The sequence below is a fragment of the Danaus plexippus genome, chromosome 20 (assembly GCF_018135715.1).
Source record: "Danaus plexippus chromosome 20, MEX_DaPlex, whole genome shotgun sequence".
NCBI lineage: Eukaryota > Metazoa > Arthropoda > Insecta > Lepidoptera > Nymphalidae > Danaus > Danaus plexippus.
In genome coordinates this window covers 807,089-825,153 of record NC_083550.1, presented here as the reverse complement: position 1 = coordinate 825,153, position 18,065 = coordinate 807,089, and the positions used below count along the sequence as shown (strand labels likewise).

The 18,065-nt window shown below is 31.5% G+C and overlaps 3 protein-coding genes and 2 long non-coding RNA genes across 7 annotated transcripts in view; 4 read left to right on the top strand and 1 right to left on the bottom strand.

Annotated features, from left to right (window-relative positions):
• The window catches only part of LOC116774103 (aryl hydrocarbon receptor), a 57,169-nt gene extending 55,577 nt beyond the window's left edge, over positions 1 to 1,592 (top strand). Inside the window, exon 10 of the mRNA XM_061523908.1 lies at positions 795 to 1,592. Coding sequence (XP_061379892.1) covers positions 795 to 854 — 60 coding nt within the window. The 3' untranslated portion in view covers positions 855 to 1,592. The remainder of the gene's footprint in view (positions 1 to 794) is intronic.
• Positions 1,593 to 4,423: 2,831 nt separating this feature from the next.
• Positions 4,424 to 9,306, top strand: LOC116774082 (adhesive plaque matrix protein-like). Its single transcript, XM_032666724.2, has 2 exons — positions 4,424 to 4,557; positions 8,140 to 9,306. Exons 1-2 carry the CDS (start codon positions 4,519 to 4,521, stop codon positions 9,217 to 9,219), a joined length of 1,119 nt encoding a protein of 372 aa, XP_032522615.2. The 5' UTR covers positions 4,424 to 4,518; the 3' UTR covers positions 9,220 to 9,306.
• A 2,232-nt stretch (positions 9,307 to 11,538) lies between these two features.
• Positions 11,539 to 13,292, bottom strand: LOC116773925 (tol-Pal system protein TolA-like). The gene is made up of 3 exons (XM_032666504.2): positions 12,921 to 13,292; positions 12,647 to 12,850; positions 11,539 to 12,165 (listed from the first exon to the last, which is right to left on the bottom strand). The coding sequence occupies exons 1-3, from the start codon at positions 13,161 to 13,163 to the stop codon at positions 11,857 to 11,859; spliced, it is 756 nt and encodes a 251-aa protein (XP_032522395.1). The 5' UTR covers positions 13,164 to 13,292; the 3' UTR covers positions 11,539 to 11,856.
• Positions 13,293 to 13,364: 72 nt separating this feature from the next.
• LOC116773926 (uncharacterized) lies at positions 13,365 to 14,207 on the top strand. 2 transcript variants are annotated; one of them, XR_004353737.2, is made up of 3 exons: positions 13,365 to 13,445; positions 13,555 to 13,712; positions 13,791 to 14,207. It is a non-coding gene; the product is annotated as an uncharacterized LOC116773926 (long non-coding RNA). The 2 variants fall into 2 exon arrangements; XR_004353738.2 differs by having other exon boundaries at positions 13,371 to 13,445; positions 13,562 to 13,712.
• Positions 14,208 to 16,497: 2,290 nt separating this feature from the next.
• Positions 16,498 to 18,046, top strand: LOC116774113 (uncharacterized). 2 transcript variants are annotated; one of them, XR_009753058.1, is made up of 4 exons: positions 16,498 to 16,512; positions 16,601 to 16,896; positions 17,080 to 17,255; positions 17,828 to 18,046. It is a non-coding gene; the product is annotated as an uncharacterized LOC116774113 (long non-coding RNA). The 2 variants fall into 2 exon arrangements; XR_004353745.2 differs by having other exon boundaries at positions 17,080 to 17,734.
• The last annotated feature ends 19 nt before the right edge of the window (positions 18,047 to 18,065 follow it).

Sequence of the window (18,065 nt, the reverse complement as noted above, 5' to 3'; positions counted from 1 at the left end):
AACTCATTCCTCTTTAGCTTTCATCCAAATGTTTAGTTGATTCAAAGCTTGATATATCGTTCACTCATATTTAAAGATCTCTCATTGTGCAATATTCACAATGTCCTTTTCGTTACACTCTCCTTTATATTTCTCAAGTTACGTCTCCTACGTAACAAACTTCCATTACCGATATTGTAAATAGTAATTCTATGTAAATTTATGATTTTATTCCAAAAAAAATCTACTCTGGTATGATTTAGTTAATTCAACTCATTTTAAATGAACGAGCGGATCACCTTTATCTTTATCTTTATCGTGTAAATATTAATTTTAATACAATTTTAAGCTTTACCATAATTATTTCATACCTAAAGTCAACATGCGGTTTGCCTGTTTACCAAATTTGTATACAAATTAGCAAAAAGAAGAAAAAAATAATAATTAAACTAGATTTTAACTTTATAAGTATGTACTATATATTTTTTTTCTTCGTTTTGCAACTTTTGAATAGTAAATGTAAAGATGCGACATATCAAAAAACATAATTATATAAATAATAGCTTAATTATGTTCCTATAACTACGTTACTTTAAAAATGTCCAAAAAAATGGTACTTCAATATTTTTAATAAACAGCAAAATTAATACGCTGAAACTTACAGTTATAATAAAAAACGGATTTGTTATATATAATGTATTTATGGGGACAGTATTATCGCCATGCCAACGTTATAGCACACATGTACAAACACTTAGCGTGCCTTTCACATAGTTAACTAGACTTCCAATTTTAACTTACCCTTCGTTGTGCAGTGTCCGTCGTTGGCAGGGCAACATTGCGTCGATCCAAATCTTCCGACGGCCATAGATTAAGGTTAGTTTAAGGTTATGACTTCGAGCACTCGAACGATTTAAATTAAAATATTTGTGAAAATCCTCATTTCCAACAAACAATTCTTACAAACTGTCCGATAACATGAAAGTTATAGAAATAAAATTTGTATCCTTTTTATTATTTTACTGTTCCAACACAACAAAGTGCTCTTAGTCATTAAATTACTTGGTCTTCGTTATGTATAATAAGAGCGTGTATTGTCCATACGGGTTAACCGATCTTAGTTTTTGTATAATCGAGTCATTTTAAGCGAATTTATCTTCCACTAAGAGTTCCATTGTTATTTATAAAATTGATCTTAAATTATAAAAGCTAGCGATAAGACAAACGAGTTTGATAACACGTTCACATAATACCTTTATCTGTACAAGCTGCGATCTTGTGTGACATGTATCGTGACGACGTACGGTCTATGTGACGTACTCGTAGACGCGGCTTTTGTTTCAAGGTTATAACCACAGAGTACCAAATAAAATTCCACGTTTTTATAAACAACACAGTTTTTATATTTATTATTATTGAACACATGAATCCATTTGAATTGTAAATAAATAATTAGGTTAAACGCTTTAACGACCTATGTACTATTGATTGATTATTATTAATTTAACTGAATATATAGTTAAGGTGAAGATAATGAGACAGTCTCTGTATTTATTTTAGTAGCATAATTATATAATTAAAAGAAAATCAAATAAATTTTTTCATGCCACTGATATTTCTGAGTTTTGTTTTGTAAATATCCTGGGAACGTTGACAATCGTCTGAATAATATTCCAAAAAAAAACCTTATTAATTTTTTTTTCCAAACCCCATATAATAGAAGTATTTTAAAAGCGACATCTATCGATTACTTAGAGAATTTCGTCGTGTGCACAGTCAATTACTAGTATGAAACCTATGAAACTTTAAGTGTTACGAACTTTAAAGATGTACTACAAGATGGCGTTGACCACAAATTTAAATGTTCTATTAATTAAATATAAATTTAAATTTTAACCGAAACTTTCAATAGTTTTCTATTTACATAAATACAAAAACATATATTGTAACTGTTAACTTTGTTTTAATAAAACTAAAATGATTAATGATTACAAAAGATAAAACAAAGGTAAAAAAGAAAGCTCAACGTTTTTATGTTTCCTTTTTCGATAATTTAATTTATTTTAAATTCAATCATTTATATCATTGTCTCAGATTATTTGATTTGTTTTTCAAAGGTATGTCGCATTACCTTTAGCCTTAAAGGCCGTCACTGATCAAGTTGGGCCGTACAGCTGTGAGCTTACTACAAGATTGTAGCTTCCCCATACCCACCAACCTGTTACCGGTCTTTTATCAACAATCCACTTTATTACTATGATGTTAGAAGATTTATAATTGAAAAACTATTAAATCTCCGTAATCCGTACCTAGGTAGTGTGACGACGCAAACTTCGAGTAAACATAATGATCGTTTAAGATTTCGGTACGTTCCACGGGATACCGATTATCGAGTGAAGCGAACGAAGCCAGCAGAACGCTATACTGGCGACTCAGGTCGTTCATCCACGGAGATGATCTTGGCAACCCAATGTCCTGTCGTTCGAGGTTATTTGTTCCACAGCCCAGTTATCTAGGGTGGATTTTATCAAAAAAAAAAATAGGACGGATCACTGATTTAAATTTTAAGGCACGAAAATAGAACCCATGTTCAAAACAACGGTTCTTTACCAAAATACTGAGACAGCTCCACACAGATTTTTTTTCAAGTGAAGCGAAATCAAAATGCGAAGGTACGTCTCCTAGAATTTATTTAGATGGTGCAACTTTTCTCCTTTTTTACAGGCATCTGACATTTGCTTGATTATATTTATAATATTTGCCATACTTTTATATTGAGATTGAAATCAAAATTATTCGTTTGTTTATATATATATATATATATATATATATGGAAACAATTTCGCTTGCGTGGTAGTATAAAACTACACACCTTTTATTTTTCATATTAATACCTATCCAAAAAAAAAAACAAATGAAAACAATACATTTGTTATTTTAGTAGAAAATATACAAAGAATTATTACTTAGACAATACTTCGCTATTATGATTACATAACGTACGTAAAACTTTTACAAGAAATTGACAAAAAACAAAATAACATTAAAATTAAAAACTCGCAACGAATCAAAGTAATTGTTTTTACAGACCTAATGTATGAATTGTTTTTTATTATAATTGTTAATTCAACGTGAAATCATAATTTTCTAGTAATTACGGACGTGATTATACTTTTACTAAAAAGTAACAGATCCGAGTGGGTATGTACTATGTAGGTCGTGTTCAAAATCACTACAAACGGACAACAGAATGTTATATTCATATAAACATGTTTACTGTTTGAAAAAAACGTTTACTTGACTTCCGTACGGTTATAAAATTAACAGTTTTTGATTATTTATAGTTATCCGGAAAAGTATTTAGGCTCCTCCATTCAAATATGTCGTAATACTAATTCGTTGCGATAATTGTGATTTTAAAATATAGGAAAAAAAAAATTTTTCGTGTTATTTTAAGGCCAAATTGGCAGCGTTTTTTACGATTTTGAAATTTTTTTTTTTCATAATTTTAATAAATATCAATTTCATATTAAAAATAATCTCTTATATATTTTATTATTATTGAAAGTCAAATGTACGATATCTTTTATACAAGTCATTTGTGAACTCGTCAATGAATTGAAATATATAGAAATAAACAGCATCCGCAAAATAATAACTAATGGATCGATAGGAATGAGTGAAACAAACGAACATACAGGGTGTTTAAATCGTAGATATCTATATAACAGAATAAAATAAAAAGCCTTTTAGTTCTTGCTTTACAACAGGGAAGTTAAAAAAAAGTAGGAAAAAAAGAAAATATAATTAATTTTACATTAATTTTTAAAAAAATATTATTGAATCAATGTAGAAAACTTTTCCATGTGTAAGAAGGTGAAGGTTTCCTCTAAAGAATTCCATTTGCCTCTATCCGGGGCTATATCCTGGGCAGGTCCCCGCTACTTTCACTATTTCGTCTGCCCATCTCGAATATGGTCTACCTTTGAGACATTCGCCGTATGGACCCCTCCACTTTGTCACCCTGCTAGTCGACCTGTCATCCTCTAGCCTCGCTAGATATATTTAATTACAACTGTACGTTCAGAAATAGATAACTAAGTCTCAACATAACGGTTGTCAGTTTGTCCCGCGATACCTGTAGATTGCGTGGAATTAAAAGGACTTGCACTTTGTAACTGTATTAATCTATTAACATATGACAGTTTCAAAGGATTTGTCTGAAGTTGATACCAAACAATAACAGGAAATATAGTGTACTAGGTTCAATATTGTAGATGGAATACGTCTCTGAGTATTATATTACTCTGTATATTACTTATACCACCAATACTGTCTGTATGTACTATATTTTTCTTTAATTTCATTTGAATTACAGCATGAACCCGTCCAAACGTTCGGTCCACTGAGCACCAGATATGAAGGCGCACGCATCACTGTTGAACGAACTTTCGAGTTAACAGCACGTGCTGATGTCGGTTTAATAAGAATAAAACAAATTAAATACTGTGGTTGATATTAAGTTATTGTTTATATAAAATGCAGCTCTCTGGCGCTCCCCGTTATTTATTGTTAGCGGTAAGTTGGATAATAATTATGATTTTATCATACATTACTCTCGAATACTTATTTTTTTTAATATATTTTAATATAGTGTTATAGTTTAAACGTTGCTCCAGGTTTCGTTGTTGTGTGATTTATTTTTGTATTGCACTCATTAAAAAAATACTATATAATTCTTTAGAAAAATGCCATCAGATTTATTTTCATTTTGAGACCTTACATCGATAAAAAAAATAATATATTAAATTCATAATGAAATAAATAACAAGAGAGAAAAAATATTACGTAAATTCCTAAACGTCATAAATTTTTAGTTTATTATAAAATAAAATTTCTAATAAATTTCTATGAAAAAAAAATAAACAGTTTTTTGTGACAGAAAAAAAATCAATTAATAATTTCGTATATTGTTTATAAATGATACTAATTATAAAAAATAAAAACATTATTAACATCAAATTAATATAAAAACAAACCGCTTTCTCAAACAAATATAATAAAAAATAAATTTTATTAGTTATGCATGAGACGCAATCTAGCCATCTCCCTGACAATTTAACGTAAAAACAGTAGTTATTTTAGTGCGATATAAATATTAAAATGTGTTTATTTAAATAAAATTAAATCATGTGATCCTTGTCTTCTAATTTAAATTTAACGGCATTCCTTAAACTAAACGTATCTGTCAAATTAACTACAGATGACAAACAAGTATTAAGTAATATATAAAAAAAAGGTTATCTTTTTTTTTATAAAGAACAGTGAAAACTATTTTCTTTTGTAGCTGTTATCAGTTTTTCCTCAGAATGAATTTCTGTGATTTTGTTGCGTGAGATGAAGATTTGTTGTCACGATCGCTTTAAACTCGCACACGACAGTCGGCACACAGACGATAGCTCTTTCTTTGTTTTATAAGAATCGCATAAATTAAGATAATAAAATGAAATTTTTTGTTTTGTTGTTCTACGTTACATGACACGTATAACTATTAAATAAATTTTTTTGTTGGTGAATCTTTAAAATAATAAAGAAATTGTAACAAGGAATTATTAATTAAAATAAGTATGAAGACTAATTTCGTATGAATACTAAAATATAACATACATAAAAACAGGTTAATAGGATTATTTTTTTTAAACTAGACTTAAATATTTAGGCCACTTTCTTAATCACGTACAAACAATGAAAGTTAATAATCATAAATCCACATAAAAACTAAATTTTTTGTCATAAATTTAGACAAAATTTTGACTGTCATTATAGTAATGTCTCTAAAACGTGTTCCGAAACTACTTTTATGTGAGCGGTTATAGAGGGGAAGTCGAAACTGGAACATAATAATGTATTTAAAGCAATATATATATATATGTATATATATTTAGGTAAATATTTTTACTAACAGTAAAAATTTAATTACTGTTTAGATTTCAATATTAATATAACACATTTAGAATGATTATCATACCTAATCTTACATGAACAATTTCCATCAAATACATTTTTTGTCTGTACCAGAATAAAGATGGCTGACGGATAAGTATGAAATCAGGCTCCTTCCACCGTGTACGTGTAATTATTTAAAATATTAATCACACCTACATACATATATTTATATATATTATATTAATTTCTTTAACTACATATATATTTTAACAACGAATTGTCTACATTAAAATTAGTGTTTCCATATTGTGTTTTAACATAAAATATAGATAATAGTTGAAAAAACATTCTCAAATATGAAATGAGCGTATTGTGTGACATAAAACCGTATTACTTTTTAATGAAATATTTAAACAGTAATCAAATATGTTCAATAATAATATTAAAACACCATATTTCATGACTCTGATTGGATCGCTAAAAAAAATTTTGAGAATTAGAAGTTCCGTGACGTTCGTAATAGAGGTCCTTTAACTATGTAGAATAATGTCGTTAATATAAACGCACATCAGCTTTCTTTATACCTATAGACTACTAACAGCTCTGAGATGTTTCTAAACTGAAGTGAGACCGTGCAAAATACGCTCTGACAACCCTGACGTCAAAACCAGCCCTCCCTTGCTAGTTGAACTTATAATTCTAAATAAATTCATAGTTTAAACAAAATCAATTTAATGAATATTAAAGTGTAAGCCTTTGATAAGTTTTAATAATAAAATAACAGAATTTACATTAATTTACAGTAGTAGAGGTAATTAATATATACTTTCAATAATATTGATACAAAGTCTATCCGCAACGCGTAAACTAGAATGTAAAATGTAGATCAGGTCGCTGTATAGAAAACTATGGTGACTGGAATATAATACCATCACATACATAAAGACAATGTTACAATCATTACTATTCTATATTTATGAATATGAATTTACGATCTTTTTGTTATAATTAAATAATATACAAACGTTTTAACAATCATTAAGAGTTTAGATAACATCGTGATAAGGAATGTCTTATAGCTCTACCATAGCATATATTATATTAACTACGTAGTGCACACTCAGTATCAAAGACTTTTACTAACTAAAAAAACCATGTTCTCAGATTATTATCAGTGATTGCTTGGTAGTATACAAATTTCTCTTAATTGTGAGACAAATTCGTTTCGCCGATTCACTGTCATGAGAAATAATTGTTTTTATTTATTATAGTGTAAATGTTTATACAGAATATAATATATATTTTATAGTTAATATTCATTCATTACCAGATCCAGCAAATTAATTAATTTAATTAATTTTCTCTATACACCCGTTACCTCCTTTAACGGAACAACTGCTATAAGCCGTGTAATATTCGGACACTCTTTAAACGTTTCTAAAGCTTGAAATAACTTCATATTTTTTAAATATTATTAATATAATCCTCCTTCATTATATATACTATATTGTTTAAAAATAAAAATGAAACTATGAATAAACGAAACATGAAAATTCTTAACAGTTATCACGTATACTTAGCATCTCAACGGCCATTATAAATACATTTGAATAGTCTACTCCGTATTGAAGACGTACAGTGTTAAGGTCAGGACCCTGGTGAGCAATAACACTAGGAGAAAGCTAAAAATGCAAATAGATTAGGGATAGAAAATTATCTTTTTGTATGTAAATTGATAAATGACCACGCATTCCAAACAAACATGTGAAAGTTTGGAATCCAAAAACATCGCGCCTTACATAACATGAGTGATGACATACATCTGGGAAGAGTTTAGATTCACAAGGTTGGGTCGTCGATCCGTCCATATTTATACTGATACTGTTTGACAAGTATTCGTTTTACATTTCATAAAATAATTCATATAGTTCTTATAGCTTTGAAAATAAGAATCAAAGTCGGTTAAACTTGTGGCTGTTTTATTAAACTCTACTTACTCTATGCTTTTCAATAAGCAACTTGAAAAACTAGAATTCTTTTTTTGTTCACATATTGTTTATAGTGTATTACGTTATATGTAATAATGCCATATTAAATAAAGCTCCAGACACAATATTATATGTTTAAGGCGCTGTGGTCGACTTTATTATTTAAAAAAAATATTATTGCGAATCAGGCAAAGACATTGAATCAGGATTTTACTTTTTATTTCAGACCGTCTTCGCAGCTTCACAAGTCTACACTCAAGGACAAACACATAATCTACTGGAAGAAAACTTAGAGAAAAGATTGTCCAAACGAGAGGCTGCCATATTTATTGATAACTTCCCAATTATACCAATTTCGAGGCAAGCACCAGACGTAGTATACAGGAAAATATCTAAAAAGAGATACAGAAATCCAAAGCCAAAGTATGGACCGCCTAGCTATAAGTATCGATCAACAAAACCCAGCAAATCTATCAAGAAATACAGACGACCAGTGAAATCTAAATACGGCCCACCGAGCTATAAGAAACGTCCGGTAAGGACCAACTACGGGCCTCCAAAACCCACTTACAAACCCGTCTATGGACCACCCAAGAAAATACCATACAGCTACTATGCTGCGGAACCTAGCTTTAGAGAGGCGGCCCAAGACTTTAGACCAAATTACCAACACACGAAACAGAGCTTTGGGGAACCACCTATTGACTCGTATGTCGCTCCACCGAATACAGCTGTTGAAGATTCTTATAATCAATACTCATTAACAAATAGTAACTCCAGACCCTTAAGTGGTTATGGAGGAACAGGCGCGAGTGATCACGAGTACGGCTCCTGGCAGAACTATCAAAGCGATCAAGATTTCGACAATACCTTTGATTATTCCAAGAAACACTCTGTGTTTGTTAAACCAGAGACATTCGTTAAACCCGACACAGAGTATGATTTAACTTCTTACGGAGATTATGCCCAGAATGTAAAGTCTGTAGAACAGGAGCCAATTATTTTCATAAAGAAAAAGAAACCCCATATAAATGAAAGTGAAAAACCGGGCAGACCTCAAAAACAAAGATCCAACTCTCAAGAAGTCATAGTTGGAGGAAAATACGCGGAACCTCCGGCGAGATATGTGAATAGAGTTCAGTCCGCTTCTGTTTACTCAGACGACGATGAGTTTGATTCAAATGAATACATTGACCCTGATGTGGCTGTGTCGGCCACCATGTCTCCGTATGTCAACTATAAAAATAGTAACATGGCATTCAGTCCGCAAAATTTAAACGACGCGTTTAGTATAGTAGAGAAATGATTTCCATACACAAAATTTAATTTATTATTATATTTCATTAGTACTAAGAATATATTGTAGAAATGAAAAATAGTTGTTAGTCACATTTTAGAGAATATAATTTATTAAAAGTATCGGCAAATAATTTACTTCTGAAAAAATATAAGAATAAACCCCTTTACTATTAATTGAGAACAACTTCATCTTTTTTATGTCTTGTCATACTTCCTGGAGGGTCCTTACAATATAAAAAAAAAGAAAATTAATCAAGAGAGTTTAACTTTTATTTTAAGAATAAACTTTTCGGTGTATCCTTAGCCTCCGCGTATTATACTCTTTGCTAAGTAAATTACAAATAACTGTCTCTTAAGTGCTAATATCGTCTTAAAAATCGTTTAATTCCAACTTTGGATTATATTTTGATAACAGGTTTAAAAATATACATAAGAATACAATAATAACTATGTTGTCGCTTGAAAGCTGTTAGAAAAATAATAAATTTGAATTCAAAAGCACAGGTAAAGACAGCTCATATTGGTCTTACGTTTTCGACGTTACTCTTCCAGATGAAAAATAATGAGAAACCGCGTAGTGCTCTATATCTATACTAATAGTGTTTTTTTTTAATTTCTGGGGAATTTCTTTGGATATTTGGTTTTGCTTTAGGGCACTAATTGCATACAATTTCCATAACTATTCCAACAGTGGCATTAAATTTCGATACTTATTAAATAAGAGAGAAAAAGGGACCAACAACCCCCACCATTTTAGCAGTCCAGGGGGTAATATAAAAAAGTAAGGCATCAGTTTCAAAAACTTATATTGTACTCAAGAGTACTATTAAAAATACCGTCGGAAAATTATTGAACTTATGAATATTATACGGGCACCACAATAGAGAGTTGTACTATAAAATAAACCTTACCTATAATTTTTTCATTATTATCCGTAATCCATCTTGAGTCAAGCAAACACCTTCCTGCCTTTTGCCAACAAAATATCGTCTACCTCTCTATATAGGTGGCGGCACTTTCTTCATAGTATCAATTATATAAAACACTAAACTCGCGAATATTAATAAAGTAGTTGTTAGTAATAAAATTTGAACATTCACCCAGTCGACACTTAACGCCTCCATACTGTATTAGCCCCCACTATCGAGAATTATCATAGAGGAACAGTTGGGCGTCTCGTCAAAATGAAGCTACTCACAAATTTTCAGATTGTTAGTAATCATTATGAAATACAGGCGCTGGCCCATGGACTAGTATGTGGACCCAGGCGAAGCGAGGCGAGAAATCGGTTACTTAAAAGTGCGGTCACAAACATATGTATATTGTACTACACATCATCATAGAGTACAGTACACTTTAGACGAGGGAGTTGCACTAATGAAGTACAAAATGAACAGAAAAAATTTACAGAGAAATTTAAGAAACTACATTTCGAACATAGGCTAGCTCGACCGGGGAAGTACCATTTTCCATGATCGGCGTGAAGTAGTCTTTAATGACTGCATTACGTCCGATGAGTGAGAAAGTCGGTTACCCTTTCCTTGTTCCTCCCTCCTACCTCCTCTACCCTCCTCTACCCTCCTAATTCCCAAATCTCTCTCTCTCTCTCTTCCTCAACAACAAAGATTGACAATGTATGTACGTATTAAGGTATGTTGCATCTGCATATCTGGATATCTATCCATGGACGACGGTGACTACTGCCCATCTAGTAGGCTGTCTGCTCGTTTGCTACCTTTCTCATAAAAAGAACTATTAATATAGGTCACTACGTGGTTTCTTGTTTTTATAGATCTATGGATTGTTGTACAAAAATTTTATAAGAGTGAACTTTCCCTATCTTTGCTTTTAGGTCGTCAGCATTCATTTGAAGAGCTTACAAGTGACAGCAGTGTTGAATGTTTGTTTTTATGAGTGTAACTTAACGGTGTCCTGGTGGTTCAAATGATATTTATTTTCACTTGAGTCTGGTTAAACTTCTAATTAACAGCTTGTATCGCTTGGGCTTACACATTTTATGAAGGAAGTCGGTAAGTTACTAAGCGCACAACCTGAGAACGGCTCCATCGTATTTTTTTAAGGTACATTTAGAAAAGACTGAACTAGATTTCCATCAAACTGTACCATAAGTATATTCTACCAAAGAATAACAGTTAATTACGTATCAATTTATTACGTTCACTTCAACTGGAACGTACTAGTTTCTTACCATATTCATTTTTCAAGCACTTCAAGCACCCAATTACACACCGACGAAGGCGAAGGGGAAAGCTGGGACTAAATATTATGTACATTATTATGAAAAGTAAAACATATGATAAGTTTTTTCATTTTAATTCCACACGAAAATTTTATGTAATGTTTCTTCTTATCTTATAAACATTTCTAAAGACAAACCATTCGTAGGTATTGAAAAATACAAATAACTATAAATAAACAATTCTAACAACTATACATTCATCAGAATCTTAAGCTAATTAAAATATAATCGCCTGTAAGTAAACATATTTTTACGAAATTATAGTACACCGTAACTCTAAAAATAATATTACCAACTATATTTCCTTTACCTCCTACTGCATTAAATTGACCTTCATTTTAACAAAGCACTGAATAAAAATATATTTCAAAATTGAAACAGAAGTCATCGTCCCACTTTAGCTTGTCTTTTTTGGGGTGAATTGCTTTGAGTGATTTTTAATGTTCGCTTTCTTCGCCGAGCATTTCCACAAGCTGCTCTAGCTGCCTCGCAAGCTGTATGGGCAGCTTGTTTTGTTGCGGCACATTCGGCACATGCACATTGCAGCTTGTGTTGGAGGTGAGCTAAACGAGATCTCGCCTCAGAGAGGTTGTGGCATTTTTCTTGGAGACCGTACTTCACCTTCTCTAAAACACAATGAGCCGCTTTCTCAAGTTGAGCAGAGAGCTGAACTGCTTGCGACAGTAATTTGTGCTGTTAGAAATAGTGACTTTTGTAAAATAAAACCTCTATGTTAAATTTATTTTTTATTTCAACGTAAACAGCATACACTAATCAATTTAGATACACAAATAGATACAAAGGCACTATTTTTTTTTCCCTTTACAAATACAGGAAAAGAAGTTCCCTTCCCTCAATTTACTGAATATCACCGGAGCGCAAGAACATAAGGTAGCTGCAGCTACAAACGTACATATCGACATGCAAATCATTCTGGTTTCTTTTCTACAGCTCACTCGAATTTGGAGTGTATCTATCTTCAATCAACGTTCAATCCAAGACCTTTAACAATTACTCAAGCTAAATTCACGATTTTTACCAGTTAGAATCTAATAAGTAACTTATACTTGTCAAATTGTAAATTGGAAAGATATTGTTGAAGATAGAATTCCAAAATATTACTGAATAAATCGACTACTTCCTTTCTTTCAGTATAATAATCAATAAACCTTACCTCTGCTGTTGCTTGTTGTGCAGCTTGTATTGCTGCATTCACTGCTGTTTGCTGCTGATGTACTGCAGCAGTATTTTCTGCAACTACAGCCTCAGCCTCTTTTACTTCTTGTTGAAGCTGTTCCACAACGGCTTGTTTACCAGCTAGTGCTGCTTCTGCTGCTTTAGCCGCTTGAAGTGCCTTTTCGGCTAGTTGAGTTTTAACCTACGATCATTTTATTGTTATCAATACGATTTCGATTAGCTTAAATATACACAATATTGTCATATTATACCATATGAGCTGCTTGAGCACCAGCGGCATTTTGTGCAGCTTGGGCAGCTTTTGCTTCGGCTGCTGCTTTTTGAGCTATTCCCGAAGCACACTTAGATTTACAGTCACGTGGAGCTTCTCTTACTTTATTATCTTTACTTTGTATTTCATTACCCAAAGACAACTGATTGTCTGAAGCCCTTTTCACTGGTGAAGCCTGTAATGACACCAAAAGTGTCCAATATATTATTACATATAATTTCATTTGTAGATATTTCTTCCTTTTCGTTTCTACAGTGGCAATAGTGAATTGCCAAAAAAACCTAGAATCACTATATTATGTGTTTAATCATTTTAAAAGATGGATAAGAAATATGTTTGATAATTTGTAAAATAAACAAATCACTATCAAATAATGTCACATTTTGCTTCATTCCAATTTATTGTTCTAATTCTAAATGAAGAATAAAAACTTCTTTTTAATTGTACTTGAAATTTTGCTTTTATTTGAGATATAGTCGCAACACACAATAAACACTAATTGCAAGTAAGTGAAAGTGTATTATCTTACTAGACCGCTATTTAATATAATTCCGCTGAAATAAATTCTGGCGCGTTCATTATTTATTTTAGAATATTTCAAATTTATTAAAAAGCTTCCAGAAACTGTCACTTCAGTGAGTCTGTCAGTAATAATGTATTAGCAAAAAATATGTTTTTCTAAAACTGATAAATCCCTTGGAATGCCGGGAGAGAGGAGCAGTATTCGTTATATTCGTTACGAGAAAGTTGATAAATTTTTGACATCATAAGGGTGAGTTGGTCTTAAAGAATATTTCATAGTCATTTTTGTTGTTACAAGTAAAAAATGTGGTGATATATCGCTTTGCAGGATTAGATATTAGAAGCAATCCTCGTTAGAAAAAATTCTGGTCACAGGGTTGGCCGGGCAAGTTGTGAAAAATGATTTGCCTTTCATTGTACGCCCTCATCGCCTCCGCTACGTTCCTTGCCTGCGCTCCTGTCTGCTATCGGCAGTTTGAGATGCACAAATTTATGAAGTGTCTCAAAAAATAGGGATTTTCTAATTATGATAATTTGCATGACTTTACTCACAGCGTTCGTTGCATTTGGATGTATTAGTTGTGGCCCGCTGATATTAGACGAAACCATGAAGAAGTGGAAAAGTGAAAAGAAAGAGACTTCAGCGCAAACCATGTGTCCACCTTGTGGCGAGTAGAAACCAAATTGTTGAGTTTATGTTGCAATATGTAAGGTTAAAAAATAAACAGTTAATTTGTACAAGTAATGCGATTTGTATGATTTCCTCCAAAACAACTGAGTCGTTATAAAATAAAAAAGTTGCGAAGTTTAACTTTTTATATTACTTAAAATGTGACTAACGAAGGGTTTCTTGAGTTTTCAGGAGAAGCAGACAGCTTTTTTTAACTAAAATTTAAATTTAAATCCAAAAAGGTGATATACAATCAAAATTGAAGGGCATAATCTGGATTCTCTCAGCTCTACCCACGTAAATATATACGTGGGTAATTGTTTTAAATATTACATAAGAATCAAGAATACAAGGTGTTTAGTAATAATATGGATCTATGTTGTATTAGGAGTAGTGTTTCAGATGGAAGAGCAATGTTATAAAAAGCATCTTAAAGTCCACTTATCTTACTGGACATGCTTTAGAATTTAGATGAATGTAGATATGAGGAGATGGAATACACAATGAGCACATCTCACTGCCAAAAATTCATGCCATTTCTTATGTCTGTATATATAAATATAATTGTAAACACCCGTAAAGTCAAATCATTTTATTCATCAAATATAAAGTGCTAAATGAGGTAAAACATAGATCCAGTCCTTTAATACATTTTTGTTTTTGTAAATCCTTCCTTGTCCAAGTTCGCAACTTTGGTCTAACTTCCATTTTCTATTCACAAAGAGTGTCCAAGTGCACTGTTTTTTAAATCTCGACTTAAGAAACATCTTTTCTCACTATTATCTTATTTGTAAAGTTTTTATAGTATTCCTCATTAAATTGATATGTATTTGTGTATATATTTTATGTATATATATATATACATATATATATTAATATTTGTATGTGTAATGTCAAAATTTTCTATTTTTATGGATATTTTTGTATGCTTATTTAAGTAGATATCTTCTTTTCCTTGTCTTTCTGTACCTACTCCACAATTACTTATCTATTTGCTCTATCAAGAGAGTTTATGGCAGGGATCTCTATTGATAGAACTTATCGTGTGTACATCACATTTCTTTTAAAATATTGTAATTATTAGTAATTTTTTGGTATACAAATAAACAACAAATAAATAAATAGATAATAATAAATTTAAAAGAAAAGCTGAGGAAGGGATGTAGCTTCATTAATGACATGGGAAAGATGCCTGGCCCCAAAGAAGGGTAAATGTGTTCAATGATTCGAAATGTAATGTCTGAAGACATGTGAGGACGAGAAGATTGAGATTAAGGTGAAGTCGCGATTGTGGAAGAGCTTGACAAGAGCTTGTTAATTGATAAAGGACTACTCGGAATATGCATCGGGGGATTATAGTTTTTTATTATTTTTTAAGAATACACCGATAATATATTGAAGCAAAACTGCTTACTGTTTGTATATACTGTGCTATTAAAAACCAACAGAACAGTATAATCAACTTGCATACAATAAATATGATATTAAAAAAACGTGTTAAGGAAAAAAAACTACTTCTTAAAGAGTTAATTTATCAATCTGAATGGACTTTTTTTGTATAAAAATATAATTATTTTTATTTATCCGATTATAAAAAGCTAACCGATTCAATTCAATTCGATTAATCACACTCTAATTGAATCGATAAGATTACATATAAAGAGGAAATACATTGGCTCCGTATGATAAAATCTTAGGATTAAGTTATTAAAAAAATGACAACACCATGACATATACAACTGAAAACTTATTAATTACATTGCTCAATGATCTCATGAATACCGATTATTCCGACAAGAAATTTTATTCCTTGAAAACGGTGCGCTGATCCCAAGTCAGCATAATCAAACGAAATACCAACAGTTTCCCGTTTCTCGTTCACACTCATACGTTGCTATTATAGTGAGAAGATTCATTAATAAAAATCTAGACTAATTAGTTTATATTAACTGTGAGGATACGAAACCTCGGCAATGTTCCGATGCAAGTTTATAAAAACTTCACATTACTTGAAAACAGCTTTACATTTCGAAATTAGGTAATATATTACTTCACTAATACTGAAATTCTCTTTTGTTTAGATTGTTGTTTTCAAAATTGGTTATATTTATCTTCGATGTTTTGTTTATGTAACGACAAAAAGTAAGTTGAACCTATTTCTTACAATGTAAGAACTACTTTTACTTCGGCCACAGAACACATAGTGTACAACTTGATTTTGACAATTAAGCTGACAAAATGTTTAACATTCACCAATGTTCTTTACAGATTCTGCTATACTAACATGCCTTAATTTTTAATTATGAATCCTTTTATCTGATAACTATAACTATTATATATACAAAAAAAATATTTTCGATATTTTTAGTTCAAGATTCGGGTAGTATAAAATAAATAAACAAAAGTAAATACATAATACAAGTACATTTACATTTGATAAATTGATAATAATATATTTTATCTTCTAGATCCATTTCTAGTATCGGACTGTACATTCTAGATATATCGTCCACCAAAGAGATTCCATGACAGCATTATGAAACAAAGCAGAATGATGGATCATAAAGAATAATTCAAATTTAGAAATGATGTAGACATTTTTTTGGTCCAAAACAACAACTGTCAGAATTCGGTCAATTAAATTAAAATAATGAGTATTAAATTATTGTGGAATTGTGCTAGAATAATCTTGATTTCAGGTTTATCCTTCGGCGTTTAACATACGCATGTAAGACGATACATCACGGGACACGTAAATTGGGAAGTACGTACTTATCTATTTAAGGTCTAGCGCCTTCCGTTTCTTGATAGCTAATATGAGTAAAGACTGAATTAATTCTGATGTAGAAATAACAAATTTATGACAGGAGCATTGAAAATATGTCCTCTTATTTTTGTTTTTATTTGTAAACTGTCTAAAATGTTAATGTAGAGTGAATGTTTTCAGAGCTACACAACAGTGCGGGCAGCCGCACATGATTTGCGTGTCCCTGCTGAGTCTATTAAGTGTAGCCACACTGATCGCGTGCACGCCCTTCTGCAGTCGCGGTCTGTTCAGCCGGAGGTGTACCTGCCCCGAACTCCCTATATGCCCCGACTGCGGGACGCCTTATTGAACAACGTGTAAATTTAAAACTATACCTTATCATAACTAACGCATTAATTAAACCTAAGACTCTTTGTGAGCACAAGTCGTTATATAGGGAGACTAGTTCTTTATTTGTTACCGCTGTGCATATACAATATTCAGTCTCGAAAGTACTGACAATAATATTTAAGGATTATAATATTATTATATAACTGATATCAGTCCCATTAATTACCCCCCACTTTTTTCTACTTGTTTACATTACCCTTTGAATTACCAGCCAGTATTTAAGTCACTTGAAAATTTTCTACCTGTGCTCTCACTATAAATTATATATTTTTTTATGTTAATTGTAGTGCAAATGTCACAATATATCTGTTAAAATGATTTGCTTGAGTTGTGCCACGGCGTTGGCCGCTGTGGCGCTCATAGCTTGCGGGCCGATAGCTTGCGAGAGATTCCTTAAATGTTTCCTTAAATCCGGCAAACGATAGTACCGTACATATAAACTCATGTAAGGTCGTTGTGTAATAAATTATTTGTTATATATATATCTTCTTTCCTTTGACAGTATCACATATTGATATCTGCGTTTCTGTTGTTTCAGATACAACGCCTATATACGTCTGTGATACTAGATACTTTGTCACATATATACATACATATATATATAATGATCTGTCTATCCGCCGCGACAGCCCTGGCGGCGGCGGGCATCATAGTAGCCGGGCCGATGATATGCGAGCGGTTTCTGAACTGTTTTAAAAAAACCAAAAAGTGAACATCGCACATGTGGCTTTGAATAAAATGTTTTTTATCAGTAAAATACGTTTATTCTATAATAC

Excerpts from the sequence above, each read along its gene's own strand:
- LOC116774082 (XM_032666724.2), top strand. The coding sequence starts at position 4,519 with ATGCAGCTCTCTGGCGCTCCCCGTTATTTATTGTTAGCG. Across the intron at positions 4,558-8,139 it reads CCCGTTATTTATTGTTAGCG|ACCGTCTTCGCAGCTTCACA; the intron begins GTAAGTTGGATA and ends TTTTTATTTCAG.
- LOC116773925 (XM_032666504.2), bottom strand. The coding sequence starts at position 13,163 with ATGAAATTATATGTAATAATATATTGGACACTTTTGGTGTCATTACAG. Across the intron at positions 12,851-12,920 it reads GTGCTCAAGCAGCTCATATG|GTTAAAACTCAACTAGCCGA; the intron begins GTATAATATGAC and ends AAATGATCGTAG. Across the intron at positions 12,166-12,646 it reads CACAACAAGCAACAGCAGAG|CACAAATTACTGTCGCAAGC; the intron begins GTAAGGTTTATT and ends TATTTCTAACAG.